Source organism: Etheostoma cragini, chromosome 5, assembly GCF_013103735.1.
Source record: "Etheostoma cragini isolate CJK2018 chromosome 5, CSU_Ecrag_1.0, whole genome shotgun sequence".
NCBI lineage: Eukaryota > Metazoa > Chordata > Actinopteri > Perciformes > Percidae > Etheostoma > Etheostoma cragini.
Genome location: NC_048411.1, coordinates 28,462,647 through 28,479,143, shown reverse-complemented (window position 1 = coordinate 28,479,143; position 16,497 = coordinate 28,462,647). Strand labels below are relative to the sequence as shown.

At 40.1% G+C, this 16,497-nt stretch overlaps 2 protein-coding genes across 2 annotated transcripts; one reads left to right on the top strand and one right to left on the bottom strand.

Annotated features, from left to right (window-relative positions):
* Positions 1-3,302: 3,302 nt before the first annotated feature.
* On the bottom strand, positions 3,303-10,837 carry smn1 (survival of motor neuron 1, telomeric). Its single transcript, XM_034871271.1, has 8 exons — positions 10,701-10,837; positions 10,167-10,238; positions 9,231-9,350; positions 7,991-8,182; positions 6,265-6,441; positions 5,456-5,530; positions 3,856-3,963; positions 3,303-3,587 (listed from the first exon to the last, which is right to left on the bottom strand). The coding sequence occupies exons 1-8, from the start codon at positions 10,746-10,748 to the stop codon at positions 3,531-3,533; spliced, it is 849 nt and encodes a 282-aa protein (XP_034727162.1). The 5' UTR covers positions 10,749-10,837; the 3' UTR covers positions 3,303-3,530.
* Positions 10,838-10,841: 4 nt separating this feature from the next.
* Positions 10,842-15,301, top strand: LOC117944459 (heat shock protein family B (small) member 11). The gene is made up of 5 exons (XM_034871279.1): positions 10,842-11,091; positions 13,027-13,133; positions 14,868-14,936; positions 15,030-15,073; positions 15,165-15,301. Exons 1-5 carry the CDS (start codon positions 11,000-11,002, stop codon positions 15,255-15,257), a joined length of 405 nt encoding a protein of 134 aa, XP_034727170.1. The 5' UTR covers positions 10,842-10,999; the 3' UTR covers positions 15,258-15,301.
* Positions 15,302-16,497: the final 1,196 nt, after the last annotated feature.

The following is a 16,497-nucleotide window of genomic DNA, read 5'->3' as shown; positions in this document are numbered from 1 at the left end:
GGTTGAATACATTTGGGATGTTTGGCCAAGTAATGTGCCCTTAAATGAAGAATGCCCCAGTGGGTTCAGCTGGGTTCAGGAGATGAGTAACATATGGTTTCTATGACTATGACATAGAGAGCAATAAAGGACCAGGAGCTTTTTTAATATGTTTCAGGTAATACTTATTTTCTACTCTTTGGCTTCTGACAATCCCCATTTCCAATAATGTAGCTTACTTATGGGGTCTGTAAAGCGGGGAGTATGGGCTTTGCCTTCATGGCATACCATTTTGTTTATGAGCATCTGCACCAGAGCATGAAGATCCAGATCCAGCAGGACTTTACTGTACCTGCTGTAGGGGGAACTCTGAAAGGTTAGAAGCCGGTTGTCCAGGATCAGTCTCAATGAGGCAGGGGTCACATCCACGTAGATAGAGGGACAGAGGTGTTGGGAAGTCCCAGCCTTATGTCATGTGAACACTGCTCAGACCCTTAAGATTTTGTCCAGATACTGGGACTCGCATCCAATTCAGGATTGAGTCACGAAGTATAGGCACTTCTGATTTTTGTCCATGAGTTCCCTTACTTTTAGATGTTGTTACCAGTATGATTAATAGGCTAATTTATTTGAGAAAAAAAGCAATTCTATGTAAAATCACACATTCAGCACCCCCATACAACCCGAGTGGAATGATCCTGTTTCATAACATTTTCAGACTTTGCGTCAATTCAACTTTGGGATTGGCAGTCGAATCCTGCTCCTTAGATGAATTGAATAGATGACTAGGGTCACCCCTACAAGATATACCCTTGAATATAAGACAAATGTCATGCAACTGTTGAAATTGCGTATCTTTTTTGGTCTAATTCAGGCACCCCTGTCCACCCTGGTCTACTGGTAGGTATGTGTGTGTTTCAAGTAAGCACCGTACCAGATCCTCACACCTGCACACACATCCTTGTATCAACTGATACTTTGTACATCGTACCTGAAATGCGTCAATGTCAAAAGTCTTTCTTTTCTTTCTGTTGAGCAGATCATGGCTATTTCAAGAAGTATTCACTGGCAAAAAAACGACCAATGTTCACCAAAGCTCCTGTTTTCTATCTCTGCACATTCGGACACTGCATAACCCCGACCTACTGCTTCACCTGACACTATCGAAAAAGTGTCAAAAGAGAGAGAAAAGCCCTAGATCAGGTAAAAATCCTTTAATCTACATTAGCGTTTGCATAACTTTGAGCCATTGTCTACTGTGATTTCACATAACTGCTTTAATTACCACCGGCGAGGTAATTAACTCGGGAAATCAACTGTCTTGCGTTATGGTATCATGTTGTGTTTGTGTGTTTTGTTCATTTGTCTGAATCATAAACAGCCTTGATACAGCAATCTGTTGTCTGTCTGCTGTTAGCAAATGGTTGTGTTCTTCAGAAGAGAAAGAAAATCTAGTGATGCGTTGCCCATGCTAACAGCTTGGTGCAATATGCTCACTGTAAAACTAAGTCTTGCATTCACAAAGGGATTTAGAACAGACCACACCTCTGTCAATGCATTGAAGGTGTTTGCATCATGAGTTTTTGGGGCTCGGCCTCTATGAAAATAGGGAAATGGGCTTGTTTAGCCCCCCCCCCCCCATTTCTGGAAACTCCCCCGAAGTCTCTTATTTAAAAGCAGGGTGTTTGTTGATGTTGGGAGCTAGAGTAAATAGCTGAAGGCGCTGTCACACATGCAGCAATGTGATCTCGCTTGGGTGTCTGTCTGCTTCCTAGAAGGGTCTATGTGAAATGCAGATTATGTTTACACGCCTCATGCCGCTCTGGTCAGTAGGGGGTAGACAGTCACAGAGGGAGCAGTGCTTTCCCAAGCTAGTTCTGACCCCCTTTTAACTCCTTGCTGGTTCCATCAAGCCCTTTGGGCAGCTCAGTCTGCTGCAGATTCAGACAAGCGAGGGCTTATTTGGAAGCTTTACTGTGGCAGATTTTAATTCAATCTGTAGGGAAAAGATAGGTCTGGTTTATCACCAGTTGTTTATAGTGCATATTCTATTTGTAATTCCCACAAACTACATTTTCTCCTGTTACCCTCCGTCTTTACTCTCTTCTGCCCACACAAATAGAAAAAAAAACAAAAGCGAATGCTGCAGTGAGAATCAAATACAGCAGTCAACATGCTGGCACAGTCACAGTGGGCTATAAAATGCCGACCACAGTCAGTACACAAACAAAGGGGCCGCTCTTCACTCAAAGAGCAACGGCTGGAGGTGGAGCACGTGATATAAAAAAACTGGAGACAATCATGCTGTTACATGGTGCCACAAAATCATGTTCTCTTTCGGCAGACTGGACTGTCTGAGGCAATATATGAACACATACACACACACACACACGAAATGGGTGTAAACAGGCAGCAAATCACTAGCATAGGAAATATGGGAAATCTTTTGGGCATCCGTTTTGTGGAATGAAAATGCTTCAGGCTCAGCAGAATGATTGTGGCCATTCCCACTGTAATTACATGTGGTTTTCTATATTCTAAATATAGACTTACTGTTGATACAAACTATTGCCCTACTTTGTTCTACATTATTAAACTAACATTTCAGGATACATTTTCTAGGCAAAGCCAGGAAGGAAATACCAGATGTACAGCCCCAAAGTTATTCCAAGCACACCATGAAATGATTACACAACATTGGTGTCTACTCCATTCTGACCTCCACTGGCCCAGTGTGCCATACTGTCAGACAGTAGATACTTTCCTTACTATCATCTGAAATATGCACCCATCTGACGTGGAAAAACATTATGATGGATGAGATTCTGTATTGGCTGGTGGACGCGGGAACACCTCAGGGAAAACAGAGAGCTCGAGTGAAAACGCATATACTGGAACAAGTCTCTGAATTAACTGCGTGGAAAGCACTAGAGGGACTCAAAGCAGGACTGACGTCTGGCTTGCAATCAAATTCTTAGCATGCCAAGAGACACAAGTGTACAGTAGAAACAAAATGAGAAGCGTAGAGTGTTTGGCAGTGGTCCGGTACAGGTTTAACACCAAATTAGTGTGTACTCATGCCATATTTTCTTATGACGTGAATATATTATACTAGTCTGACTTCTGCTGGACATTCCTTGCCATTACAACCACACGTCATTTAGTCTGTCACTACACATTTGAATAACAATTCCCCCTTTTGCTAAATAGTAAAATATATTTATAATAAGTAAAAAAGTAGATACTATTACACACATCTACTGTAATAAATGTTCCTTTTGCAACAGTGTGGCAATGCTACAGCGCAATAAGAACAAAATACAAAACGAGGTATCGACTGTGCTCTAATAGCCTTTATTTAATCTATTTACAAAGAATACAAAACTTTCCTCCTTGAGCTCAGATGAACGGTCTTTTCACAGCTCGTACACTTCATATAACATTTCATTGAAACAAGAAAAACGCACATTGTGCACAACAGGGAGGGTGGCTGCTGCTCCAGGTGACGCGACGCCCTGAGAAACACACTATGAAATGTGGAGTTGATCATTTCATTTGTGGTGCAGTTTCGTCCAGTTGGCAGCTTCTTTGCGTCCTTGTTTCAAACCCTGTAAAAAGCATATCATGTTAACATACAACTCCCCTTTAAAAAAAAAAAGAAAAAAAAAGGCTCCCATCTGTTAGCAGCGGGAGACATTTGATGAAAAAGCTTTTCTAGCTAAGAAGCATAACAGAGTTATTTAACCAAAAAGGCTTCCAAATTTCCATGTACACCCACTGTTCTTTACTACAAAATGCAAGAGACTGAACATGTAAATAAAAGCGGTGAAGCCCATTTACAGCCCATAATAAGTCAGGTAGCTCCTGTGCACGTACCAAGTAGTATCCTGTGTGATATCCACTCATGTACCAGGAGATGAGCACGCTGCCCAAAGCCTCGTCATCCACCATGTCTGGGCTCATGGGTGGGGGTGGAGGGATCATCTGAGGCAGAGAGAGTGTGTTTACCATGCAGATGCTGTCCATCAGTTACATTCTACATTAAAAGATGTTTCTCAGTTTACCAGCTGAATGAGTAAATGTGTGCTTTCTTACATGTAGATGGCGGACCCCGTTGCTAGGGAAAATAATACACAGTACATGGAAGTAGTGCTGTGCAATTAGCCCTTGTGTTGTCCTCTGTGTCACGGGGACTTGTTTTGGTTGATTTAACACCATTGAGTGCAGGATGAGTCTCAAAACTCCGAAGGGCGAGGCCCCCGCCAGTTCACATGGTATGCAAGGGTCACCGGGCATGACGTTTTGCGTAGTGCACTTTCACCCCTCACAAAGGCTAAACTCACTCAGCCATCATTTGAATGTTTTAATTTTATTCATTTTAGGGGGAATTTAAAAAGTTCAACAGGAAATGTATTAAGGGAAAGATCCCACTTTAAAATGTGTTTTACTGTTGATTTGTTTAACTGTTTCATTGTTTTTCTTTAAAGGGTAGCTACCGTTATTTTTTCCCCGATGTTTTTGTGTCCAAGTGATTGAAGGGAACAACAATCTTTGACATTTGTCCAGTATTAGGCATGATCTCTGCAGTCGGCGGCGGCGAAAAAAGCTACAATGTAAGTTAAGAGGGCGATTGTCCAGCTTGTTAACCTTCACAAAAGTGCTTGTTTTGCCCCTGACAGACTCAGATTAATATTCAAAGTGTCTGACAACAATATGGGAAGGAGACTTCAGCGATAGACCTCCAGAACCTCTTTGAGACCTTCCTTTTTAACAACAGACTAAACCCACCAGACTCCATTTAAAAAAAAAACAATACTTTTAGCGTGTAGAGAGTCAACATATTTTTATGTTGCTATGAACACATGAACAATGTGTTTATTTCAATCAAAACTACAGTTGTGATGGTTGGAAAAGTGGAAAGACAACACAAAAACGGCTTATCATTGCTGTGTCTGTTGATTTTGAATGAAGTGTATTTTACGATACTAAAATTAGTATTTATGTACATGGAGTCTGGTGGGTTAAGCGAACAAAAGTTTGCGGTTTTTATGTTTTAAAAAAAAGATCTCACTCATTAACAGAAAGGTCGACCTCCTTAGAAATCTTTCCATAATGTTGTCAGACACTCTGAATATTAATCTGAGCCTGTCAGCGGAAAAAAAGCACTTTTGTGAAGGTAAATCCAAGCTGGACAATTGCCCTACTAACTTACATTGTAGCTTTTTTGGCCGTTGCCGACTTCAGCAATCTCGCTTAATACTGCACCAATGTCCAGGTTCAAAAAAATGGTAGTTGCCCTTAAAGTTCAATAAATGAAACATCTTTCCAAAAGTATTGGAGTAATTGTGTTAAATATAAAATGCGATTTTTACTATAATTTCTTTTCCATAATCGATCAACCCTACGTATTGCTCAAATAAAATAGTATCTGCAGTAGCATTTGGATCTCTAGTTAGTGTACAGATAGCCAACTCACTGGTGGACCAAACGGCATCATGGGAGGCCAGGAAGGAGGTACAGGCCCGTGACCACCAGATCGTTTGTTTCCCCCCTGGGAAAAAAAAAAAATAGGTTGGGGTAAAATATACATAACCCACTGAACTCAGCCGAGGTAATCAACACTCTTCAGTGAACTCTACCCAACTTAAAATAATTGCACGAGGCTCATTCAGTTCTCGGAATCTCATCAACGTTCATGTATTCTTCATGTATTTCTATTGCATATTAATTAGTAAATGCCCCAGAGGGCAGGATGAGTCATCAAACATGTAAAACCGTTTTGCAGGAAGAGAACAGGCCATTAGTATAATGTCAAATACTTAAAATTGTGTTTTTTTTAACAGATATTTGGCATACAACAAGAGATAACTGAACAACACAGGGAAACAGAGTCAACACTGGTAGAATAAATCATTTTTCATGAGGCCTTTAAGATAAAATATATTCTTTTTAAAACCGTATTGTACTATTCCTCTTTCGTTGACTTTAAACCGTTACATCATAGACCTTTTAACATAAACGCCAGTTAAATTCATTGCAATCCAATCTCTATAAATGCCACCTCTGAGAGGTTGTTGTTTCTATTCTAGTTTTATCGTTCCCATCGTAAACACTTGGTGTACATTTCATTCTAGTATTTATGTTGCTGCCTCATAGAGCTGACCTCACAGACTGAGTGAAGTCCTAATTATTTTCAAATAAATTCTTAGTTTCAATTTCAGCAATAATATGTGCATAAAAATAAGTCCATTATTGACTCATAAGGTAATGAGTTGTTGTTCCTACCGGTCTGAAAGCATGCATGGGAGGTGGGCCTGGAGGGTACCCAGGGGCCCACATAGGAGGAGGTACCCTGTGGGCCTTGGACTTCTGGGTCTTGCTGTGCGGCGGCTGCTGCGGTTTGTGTTGGGTTGGTGTGGTCGACCGCTCACTCTCCTCTGTTGACGATTCTGTCTCCTTTACCTTAAGTGCGGAGACAAATTGCGTTAGCCCCGATTTGTTCAATTCTTTTTTCTTTTCTTGGTGACTACACACGGGGGGTATTTCTGAAATGCATTTGAATTTGTTTTTGAAGCTAAAGGCAAAAACAGGAATTTCCTACTCTTATATTACGTTAAAACAAAATGACAGTGTGTCAAAAGGTAACTTGGGTATTATTTCATCTCATTTTGTTAATTTCTTAATTGTGATTTGCAGAGTGACCTGAGGTACTGCCCAAATGTGTCCACATTAAAAAGCTAACTCAAAACCTATTTATTCTCACAGGCATTTGTTTAATTACAGTGTGTATGTGTGTGTGTGTGTAAGAGAAATTATTTGGTCACACTATCTTGGTTGTTTTTATTGTCTTGTGTATAATTTCCATTCCTGCTTTGTTTAAGGTTATTTTTGGGCATTTTTAGGTCGTTATTGACAGGATAGCTTAAGAAATGAAAGGGGAGAGAGGGGGGGGGGATGGCATGAAGCAATGGACCACAGGTCGGAGTTGAACCTGGGCCCGCTGCATTGAGGAAGAAAACCTCTATATATGGGCGCCCGCTCTAATGCCTGAGGTATCCGGGCACCTCCTGCTTTGTTTTAAAGGTCCCATGGCATGAAAATGTCACTATGAGGTTTTTAAACATTAATATGAGTTCCACCGGCCTGCCTATGGCCCCCAGTGGCTGGAAATGGTGATAGGTGTAAACCGAGCTTTGACATTAAAAGGCATGACCTTTAGTGAACCAGAGACTGTAGAAATAGGGTGTGAACTGTATCAGGGAATGCTGCTGCCTTTCCTTATTGAGTAAAGGCTGTAGGAGTATTACCAGGTTTGAGTTGACTCGATGCCAGAGGGATTCTTTCTAATTTAAAAACACTCTTGCTCCGGTTCAAAGTGAACGGCAAAATGTAAAGTTGGTGAGCCATGTACAAATCTAAGGTGCATGTGTTACCAACACTTAAAATGTAAACGGTTCAGTCTGGAAACAAGCCCTTTTCCTTTGATTCTACGCTGCCAGCACGGTGGCCCAGTGGGTAGCACCGTGGCCTCACAGCAGGAAGGTACCGGGTTCGTCCTGGCCCGTGTCTGCTTGGTTTTTCTCCGTATTTTCCCCACGCTCTTAAAACATGTTCCCCTCCCTCTCAACCGAGCTGATATGGGCCGAGCATCTGGCGTAAGACTGCCGTGCATCGCCCAGGTGGGTGCAACACATTGGTGAAGCGCTTTGAGTGTCTATAATAAAGCTCTGTATAAATGTATTTAATTATTATTATAAAAACCCGACTTTCACAGCAGGAAATTTTAGTCAAGGCATCACATTTTGCTGGACACAGCATAATATCCTCCGCAGTATTACAATTTTATTAGGGAATACTACAAATACACCACCAAACAAAATGGACTCAAGAGATGTAATGCACACCAACCTTAACCTGTCAAATCAGCCGGCAAAAACACCTCAAAATACACAGGTTATGCTGCATTTCATTTCATAAATATAACCAAAATTATTTATGTACACTACTTTACCTTGATATTTGTTTCCTCGTCCACCTCAGAAATCTCTGATAGCAAGTCTTCAAGGTTCTGCTCCTCCTCGTTGCCGTATCCTGTAAAAACAACTACACAAGAGCCCTTCTTCTCGTCTATGGAGGAGATGGTGGCTGCATACAGCTGGCCGTCCTCTGACCAGTACGCACTGCACGAGTCCCCAACCTGCCACTGGGACACAACACAACAAAGTGTGACCAGACCGTTTTGATTGTCACCTGGTCGGGAGAAACCACACAGAAACTAAACCTAGACCCCCAAAAAACTGCCAAATACAATAAAAGGGTTTTCCCTACCATTATCAGACTTATGTAACAGGGTTAAAAATGTGGTTCATTATTTCTAATCTCCAATTTATATTTGGTTAAATTGTAATCATTTAATGATTTGTTGGGTTTGGTGAATTGTATCTTATAGAGTTCAATTTATTTATCATATTGATATTGTTTCCTGCGGAGATGTTGCTGCACTGTGCCTCTAAAGTTCGTCCTAAGTTCCCGTAGCTTTGTGTGTTTCGCCTAATTATTATACACAAACACATTTAAAAAATGTTTTCCTTTTTTGTCTCTGCACTCTTGCCTAAACTCTAAGTTGTTGTCCATTATCCCATCCTCTTTCAGTCATGTCTGGAGACAGTAACTTTAAAATATAAATCAAGACATAAAAAAAAGAGAATTTTAGAATTGAGCATCCATACTCCAAAATGATGGGGTCTCCCTGAGGAGAAATTTGTTTTGGACACTGAGTAACATTGTTGCAGGAGTTACAACAGGCAAACAACAACCAGCACAGGGTTAAAACAATTAAAAGAAATATATACAGTAAGCATATAGGCTACTCAAAGAGCTGATAACAAATGACCATTTTCTATAGTAAAATAAGATGAAAGCCATCCTTTCTACATTCATCCGTTCACCCATTCATGCCTTACAGCCACTCAATCCTTCTTCCATACGCATCCATGCATTCAGTCTTAGTAAAAACAAAAACAAACAAACAATGTCTTTAAGCGATGTCACGCGTGTTTTAGGCTACAACATTTGTTGTCACATACAGCAAACATCTCCTCACTATCCGCGAGCTGCCTGTCCCTCGAACACACTATAAAAACGTTGCTTGGAGCACCCCCAAACCTCCGTCTTCCACAAACCCAGGAAAAACACTGCAGTTACAAACCTTCCTGTATATGTATCTGTGTGCTTCCATTCCAGTTGCTCACCTCTTTATCTGGTGGTGCATTGGTTCTTTTCCTGCTCTGGTTCTTTTTGTTGTTCTTACGTTTTTTTCCGGGTAGGTTTTTCTTGGAGGCTTCGGGCTCATCTTCACCCTTAAGGGCAGTCTGGCACACAGAGCAAGAGCAGAGAAATGAGTCGCAAGACATTTAACACACACACACACACACACACACACACACACACACACACACACACACACACACACACACACACACACACACACACACACACACACACACACACACACACACACACACACACACACACACACACACACACACACACACACACCCCGATTGGTCGGTCACCGATCGTTATCGGCCGATAAAGACTTTAAATAGTTTGATCGGTGGTCTCCATAAAGGTCGATCAGATGACGTGCTACTCGTGAGAAAACTGACTACTGAAAAAATGTCTGCAGTGATTGAAAGAACCTTTTTTTGGATTTTGAGCTAGGACAAAAAGCTAATCAATTACTGATGTATTCTCTAAACATTTGACTGTTATGTCATGGTTTCTATTTTCAGTTCACTTCAGCCTAAAATACTTTACACCTCATGCCTTTTTATCTTGACATCCCAAGTTATGTGATTTTGTTTTCTTTGCTCTGAACTTCTGAAGTTAAGTTCTTTACTTTTCATTTGTGTAAATTAACAATGAAAGCTATTTAAGGTGTGTTTCTAACAGAAGAATCAGAATGTTTCCTGTCAAAAAAAAGTAAACAGGTGATAATTCACATTACAGTATCTTCCGGTAATTTTAATACAGATAAATTGTTGTTAAGACTATTAAAATTAATATATGTTAAATATCTGACATGATAAAGAGAAGGCTTCAAATAGACCAGGTGATTCCAGCCATCGGTGACTGGCCCCAAAAATCCTGATTGGAGCACCCTCAATGCAAAGCACCCATTTTACCTTGAAGGTTGCAACTGCCTTGTCATATGCCTTTATCAATGCTGTGTCATCCCAAATATCCGAGTCATCACTCTGGGAAAAAACAACAGATTTTACACTTCTGCACATGAAAGATGAATGCGTCCAATGCAAAACAAGTCAGAATGTGCACACGGACTGTAGAGTCTTGCTCTTGATATCCTAGTTGTTGCAGTTGACCTGCCATCTGACCTGTCAAACTATGCATCCTCCACTGTGGAAAGGATGCTACAGGAAGAATATTGGAGCAGCTAAAGCTAACTCACGTAATGTCTGTCCAATACACTGTAACCTTGTCACAATAAGGCAATATCTCGACTAACGAAACACGTCAGATGCATCACACGTTCTGGTTTCCGCTATTCTCTCGCTTTTTTTCTTTGTTGCCCAACTTAGCCCAACTTAGCGCTGCTTTGTAGCTTAGCTTCCTAGCTCACCACCTGAACCAATTCTATAGCAGCCTAAAACAGTTGACATGTGTTGTCATCTTATGCTCACACGAGCATCGTAACTAACCTGTCCACTTCCACGCGAAAACAACACGTCCTTACATCCATTCGCCATGTGAAGATGTTTAATTTCACTGCTCACCGCTAACAGACAGCTAAACAACTAAGGAGCAACGTGCGTCGAAAAAATGTGACGTGTATGTCGACGTATATATCTTGCGTCGCAGCGCCAGTGGTTGGCTTGGTAACGACAGTAGCTAGGTTAGCGCTCCTCCAAAACACCAAAACCTCCGAACGAAACTACTGTAATTTTCCTCAACCAGACGGCAGCGGACATCATATTATTTGCTGTTTAAGTCACTGGATATGATTGAGTCCTCTCTAAGTTCTTTGGGTGCAAAAGTTGTCCTCGCAACATCCGGCGATGAGAATCAGCCACCAGAAAACATCACCGACGGGTGAGTGTTAAGCTAACTAGCTAGCTAGCAGACAGGCTTAGTTTAGGCTGACCATATTTTGGTTTCCAAAAAAGAGGAAACTCGGCCCGGCCTCGAGACACAAATTCAGACTTCTCAGAGGTTAATGAACATGCTTCATTATGCCTCAATGATACAAAAATAACTTATGTAATAAATTAAAATATGTAACAACATTTAACTTGTTGTTACTTTTCTTTTCAAATAAATAAATAAATGTGAAATAATGTTCTAAATATGACCTCTCTGTGTCAGCTTCAAAATACAGCTTGAACTGAATATCTCTTAAAACCTTTTCAGTGTAATAAGATAAGGTTTTTCGGTGTCCGTGAGCTTTGAGATCTTCAGACACTGAAACATATGTGCTTGCTTTGCACACGGTGCACTCTGTATATAGTATAATACCGTAAGTATTATGTGTAAAGCGCCAGTCAATTTAAGTACACACTTAACTGTCATCTTAACTCTCATTTTGTCCTCGGGTCAAATTGACCCGTTTTCCTATATCAATGTTCTTTTTAACAACCCAATCGTAATTACCCAAAATAACATGATTGATTGCACACAACGCTCTCTGGGGGGATTTTGATGGGTAATTTTGAGGCGTCTTATTCAATTTTATAGCGTTTAAAAAAAATTGAAGTGGTTTTGAAATAGTATTTACTAAAGGTGACATATTCCAGTCTGTGATTATCCATCAACATACTTTCCTTTAATTTTAGTCTAAATAATACCTAATTTCTGCTTTTCTATGTCAAACATTAGGTATAATTTCCTATAAATGAGGTTTTATTGACCATAAATTCCCCAAATAACTGTAAACTAAAGTTAAGTTAGTGTTAAAATTGTCCCTAAAAAAAAAAGAAGCAACAAACATGGGAAAAAAGCGTCAAAAGTATTGGGGGGGGGGAAAAAAGGACGAACGTATGAAAAATTTAAAAACATTGATTAAAAGCGTCAATAAAATTGTTGATTTTCAATTTTGACGGGTGAAAACCGGAAGTTTTCATCAATTTATAACCCCCTCCCCGTACTCTCCAGACAGTGCGTAAAAAGTGGACTGGCAAGGTCCGGGCAAAAGAAGACGTTTGGTCAGCCTAGTTTAGTTATAGAGGATAGTTTTTGGTGTTAGCATAGTTTATGAAATCACGCCATAGTTTTGTTGCTTTGCTTTGTTGTTTTGTTGTGAAAAGTTAATGTAGGGTGTTCACTTTATTTAAAACCCATTGAACGTAGTGTGCAATAAATACCAGACGGCATCCAACTTCCACATAGCATGGGATAACTGCAATAAATCACATTTCAACAAATTATTTGTCAATACAAAAGCATGTAAAGTATTGCTATTTACAATTCTCGTAGAGCTGTTTGTTTAAGTGTGTATGTTTGTAATATTACATATGTGCATGTCACGTTTAGGGCTTAACAGAAAATTGCAGTTTTATCAGAAACGCAATATGAACTAGTGCAATATCCGAATTGCATGGGGGCGCAATATTTGTTAAACCATTCTAAAATAAAGTACTGTGGTGCTGCAGAGACACCCCGGCCTACTATTCCTATCCCGCAGACTATGGAAAAAAATCTTCCTAAATTTATTTTTCCAATGAGAATAATGATACAAAAATGATCATCCCTGCCAATGTCATCAATCATATCGCAAATCTCAATATCAGTCCAATTTATCGCAATGAAATATTTTCATAATATTGTACAGCCCTAGTCATGTTATGTTTACACTTTTTAATATACAAACTGAACTCTGTAGGCTACATAGTTTAATGTTCATGTTTACCTTGTTCAGCTTCACTCTCCATTTTTGTAGTTGTATGTCAAATTCTCTGCATGTACTTTGAGAGCAACAAAAAGTCAAACTCCTTGTATGTGTTTTCACAAACACTGTTTTCTTTCACCCAGAAACCCTAATACGTTTTGGATGTCCACCGGGATGTTTCCTCAAGAGTTCATCATTCGCTTTGCTGAACCCACAACGATTTCTGCTGTGACAGTGGACAGCTACAACGGTATGGAGGCAGTGCTAGTGTCGCACAGACAGGGTTCATAATAAGCACCAGCCACCAGCCAAATACTGGTCAAATATGCAGTTAGATTCGCTTGACTAACACAAGCCAAACAACACAATCTTAATCTTTTGGGTGGCTGCTAATATTTGAACATTCACAAGCCGATTTGCTCGGGGACCAAAAAGTGAATTTTCCACCCTGCACACCCACATACATGCTGCTAATGTCAAATGAACTGTATGATAAATCATGTTGTCTGCATTATCTGCCTTGACTTCCCCTACTGTAAACACAGGCTGTTATATTTCCTTTTTAGAGGAATTTATAAAAGCTATTGTAAGATATCTGAACTAATTTTGATCAATAAAACGTAAAGATGCCTGTTTTTATTATGACCAACTGAGAAACACAGACACTAGTTTTGTTATGTTTCTATTCCTCTTTATTACTCTTTATATTCTTGATGTGAATTAAACTGTCGTTTACAGTGGGAAAATGTTCCAGGATATTGGACAAGACGTAATTGCACAGTCATTTGATGGAGGAAAAACATGATTGGAATAAATGTACATAAAAAAAAAAATCTCAGAAAATGAGTTTATAGCCATACTGCTGGCACTGTGAGGCGTGCTTTGAGCTACAAGCTTCTGCATGTTCATCTGCATGCTAACATGCTCTTAAGGACAATGTTAACATGTTGCAGCTGCAGGTGAGGTAGTTTAACATGTTCACCATCCTATTTTAGCATGTTGGGATGTAAACACTTGCTAATAAGCAATAACCACCAAGTACAGAGGTGGATGTCATTAAATATGCTGCAGCTGCAGGTTTTGTGCCTATAACACGTTCACCATCTAGGTTTAGCATGTTTTTTTTTTTTTAAGACAAGACATAATTTATTGTTTGATTAACTTAGATTACAAAGCACAACTCCCTTTCAGTGTAGAGGACCATAGTCACCTCTGTATATTTGGCCGGCGTTCTGCAGAGAGTAGACATTGAGGCCCACAGGCTCTAATCCAGGCTGGCCAATCAGACATGTGATCTGTTCTTCGACCTCCCGTAGTCCTCTAGTAACCTGAGGTATCTCCAAACAGGGTTTAGCTTGTTAGCAGTAAACACAAAGTACAGCTGAGGCTGATGTTAATGGCATTAGATTGGCAGATATTTGGCCATAAACCAAAGGATTTAAGCAATTTTGACCTGATGGTAGCACTAGATGGAAATGGGATAGCAAAGTGATAAGTGACAGTTTATTGAGGATTGAATGTGTGTAACAAATGTCATGGCAATTCATCCAGTAGTTGTGTGTGTGTATATATTTTTTTTCACTCAAAACCACAAGTGCCAGCCTCATGGTGGTGCTAGAAGAAAAGTAAGAAAGGGATCACCAAAGTCCTTAGGATGCATTGTTTGGAAACCATACATGTCTGTAGAAAATGTCATGGCGATCCATCCAGTAGTTGTTGATATTTCATTCTGGACTGAAGTGGTGGACCGTGCATGAAGCCATGCTGCTACCAGAGCAGACCACACCCTTACCACATTAAAGGTACACAGTGCCAAAAGAAATGCGTTCCTAGGCTGAAGTGAAAATGTTCACAGTTTGTAAACTGGTCTCGCAAAAAGTGAGAATGTAAATTTTTCAAAAAAAATGATATCCCTACTTTTTGTTGTTTCAGTGTTCCTTGCTCCTTTTAAAACATTTAAGAGATCTGTTTTTTTCTTTTGCAGTCAAGCATCTGAAGATCGAAAGGAACGCCTCGCAAAATGTTTCTCAATTTGAGTCTATCACGGAGAAAGGTAAGAGGAGCATCCATCTCAAGTATCTGTTTGCACATGTGGTTTAAACACCAAGGAACTAAAAGTGGGATTAACACAATTGTCACTTTATAGAATTTGAACGTACGGAGGGACATCTTCAGTCAAACGCTATTTCGGTGAGTCAAAATAAAAATAATGATCATGTAAAACATTTAAATGCAGAGAACTAAGAGATAAAACAACTTGTCTTTCTGTTCCCTTTTTCAGCTAAATGGAAGCAGTGCAACCCACCTTCGTTTTATCATCACCTCAGGATATGATCACTTTGTCTCAGTGCACAGAGTGGGTGTGCAGAATTAACACAATTGATTGTTGTGAATTAAAGTCTTATGTATTTTTGTACAGATATGGCCTTGTGGTGTTATTTGACCTCTGTAAACATGAACAGATCTCATTATAGTCTCAGTCTGCTAGAACACACACACACACACACACCACACACACACACACACAAACCTTGTCCCTCGTGGCAGACGGGTGTAGCAGTAACAGGGAATCTGATTAGCATATGCCATGATATGTGAGGTACATTGATTTGGAAAATCAATTAATGCACGTCTAATCAAAATTAATTTGTATCATCTTAATCTTATCAGCCAAGTTGCAATTGCACACAAAGCGTATGGCTGAAAGCTAAGGTGCATTTGAAAAATCTGGTCTCAAATAAGCTTGAATCCACGTTCTGTTTGTGCTTATTATCGTTACGGATTCCCTCATGGGGCTTTCAGTCCGGCATTCAACTGTTCTTTGCTAATTTCACAAGCCGATAGCTGGCAAAGCTTTAGAATAAAAGAGTTGGATTGTGATGAATGGTGGAATTATTTACAAAAGAAATGTCTCTCTGTGTGAGAGATAGTTAATTAGCTAATTTTTAGCCGTGGGGGCTTAAATTGGCATCCAGACAGCCCTGACCACCAATGAGCAGAATTGGACATCCCCTTAGAAATGGGGAACCATTGGCGATGCAGCTGTAGGGGGGGGAGATGCAGATGGTTTCCTAGCCCACTAGCGAGTCTCTAAAGACTGTGGGCCTATTCACACAAAGTACTCAAGCCACCTTTTATACTTATATCTTCTACACAAACACACTCGCACACAAACACTGACTCCTATCCACCTTCATTGCCATTTCAACTTGTCGGTTGCAAAGGGATCAGCAGTGTGTGTGAGGAGATCAGCAGTGTGTGTGAGGACCCTTTTGGACTCCCTCCCCAATTACTTTGCCGGCTGCGGAGGAGCTCTGGGATTTGCTGAGGCTGTGTTTGCCATAGCTTGCATGCAGAGCTTTGTCTAAACCAATAAAAATATGAAATACATGCTTGAATAACTAGCCCCTTGATAATTTGGTGTTAATGTTTTGGGGTATGGCTGGTATATAGCACATCTGAGTATGTGAGCGAGTAATGAGGCCAAAGCAGAAACTGATAGTGTTATTGACTCATCTATTATTTACCGGTATGGAGTATTTATTGTAATGTTGGAGGTGAAGGTCGACTGAGCCATCAAATAAAGAGCAAACCATTTCATAGGAGTACAATTA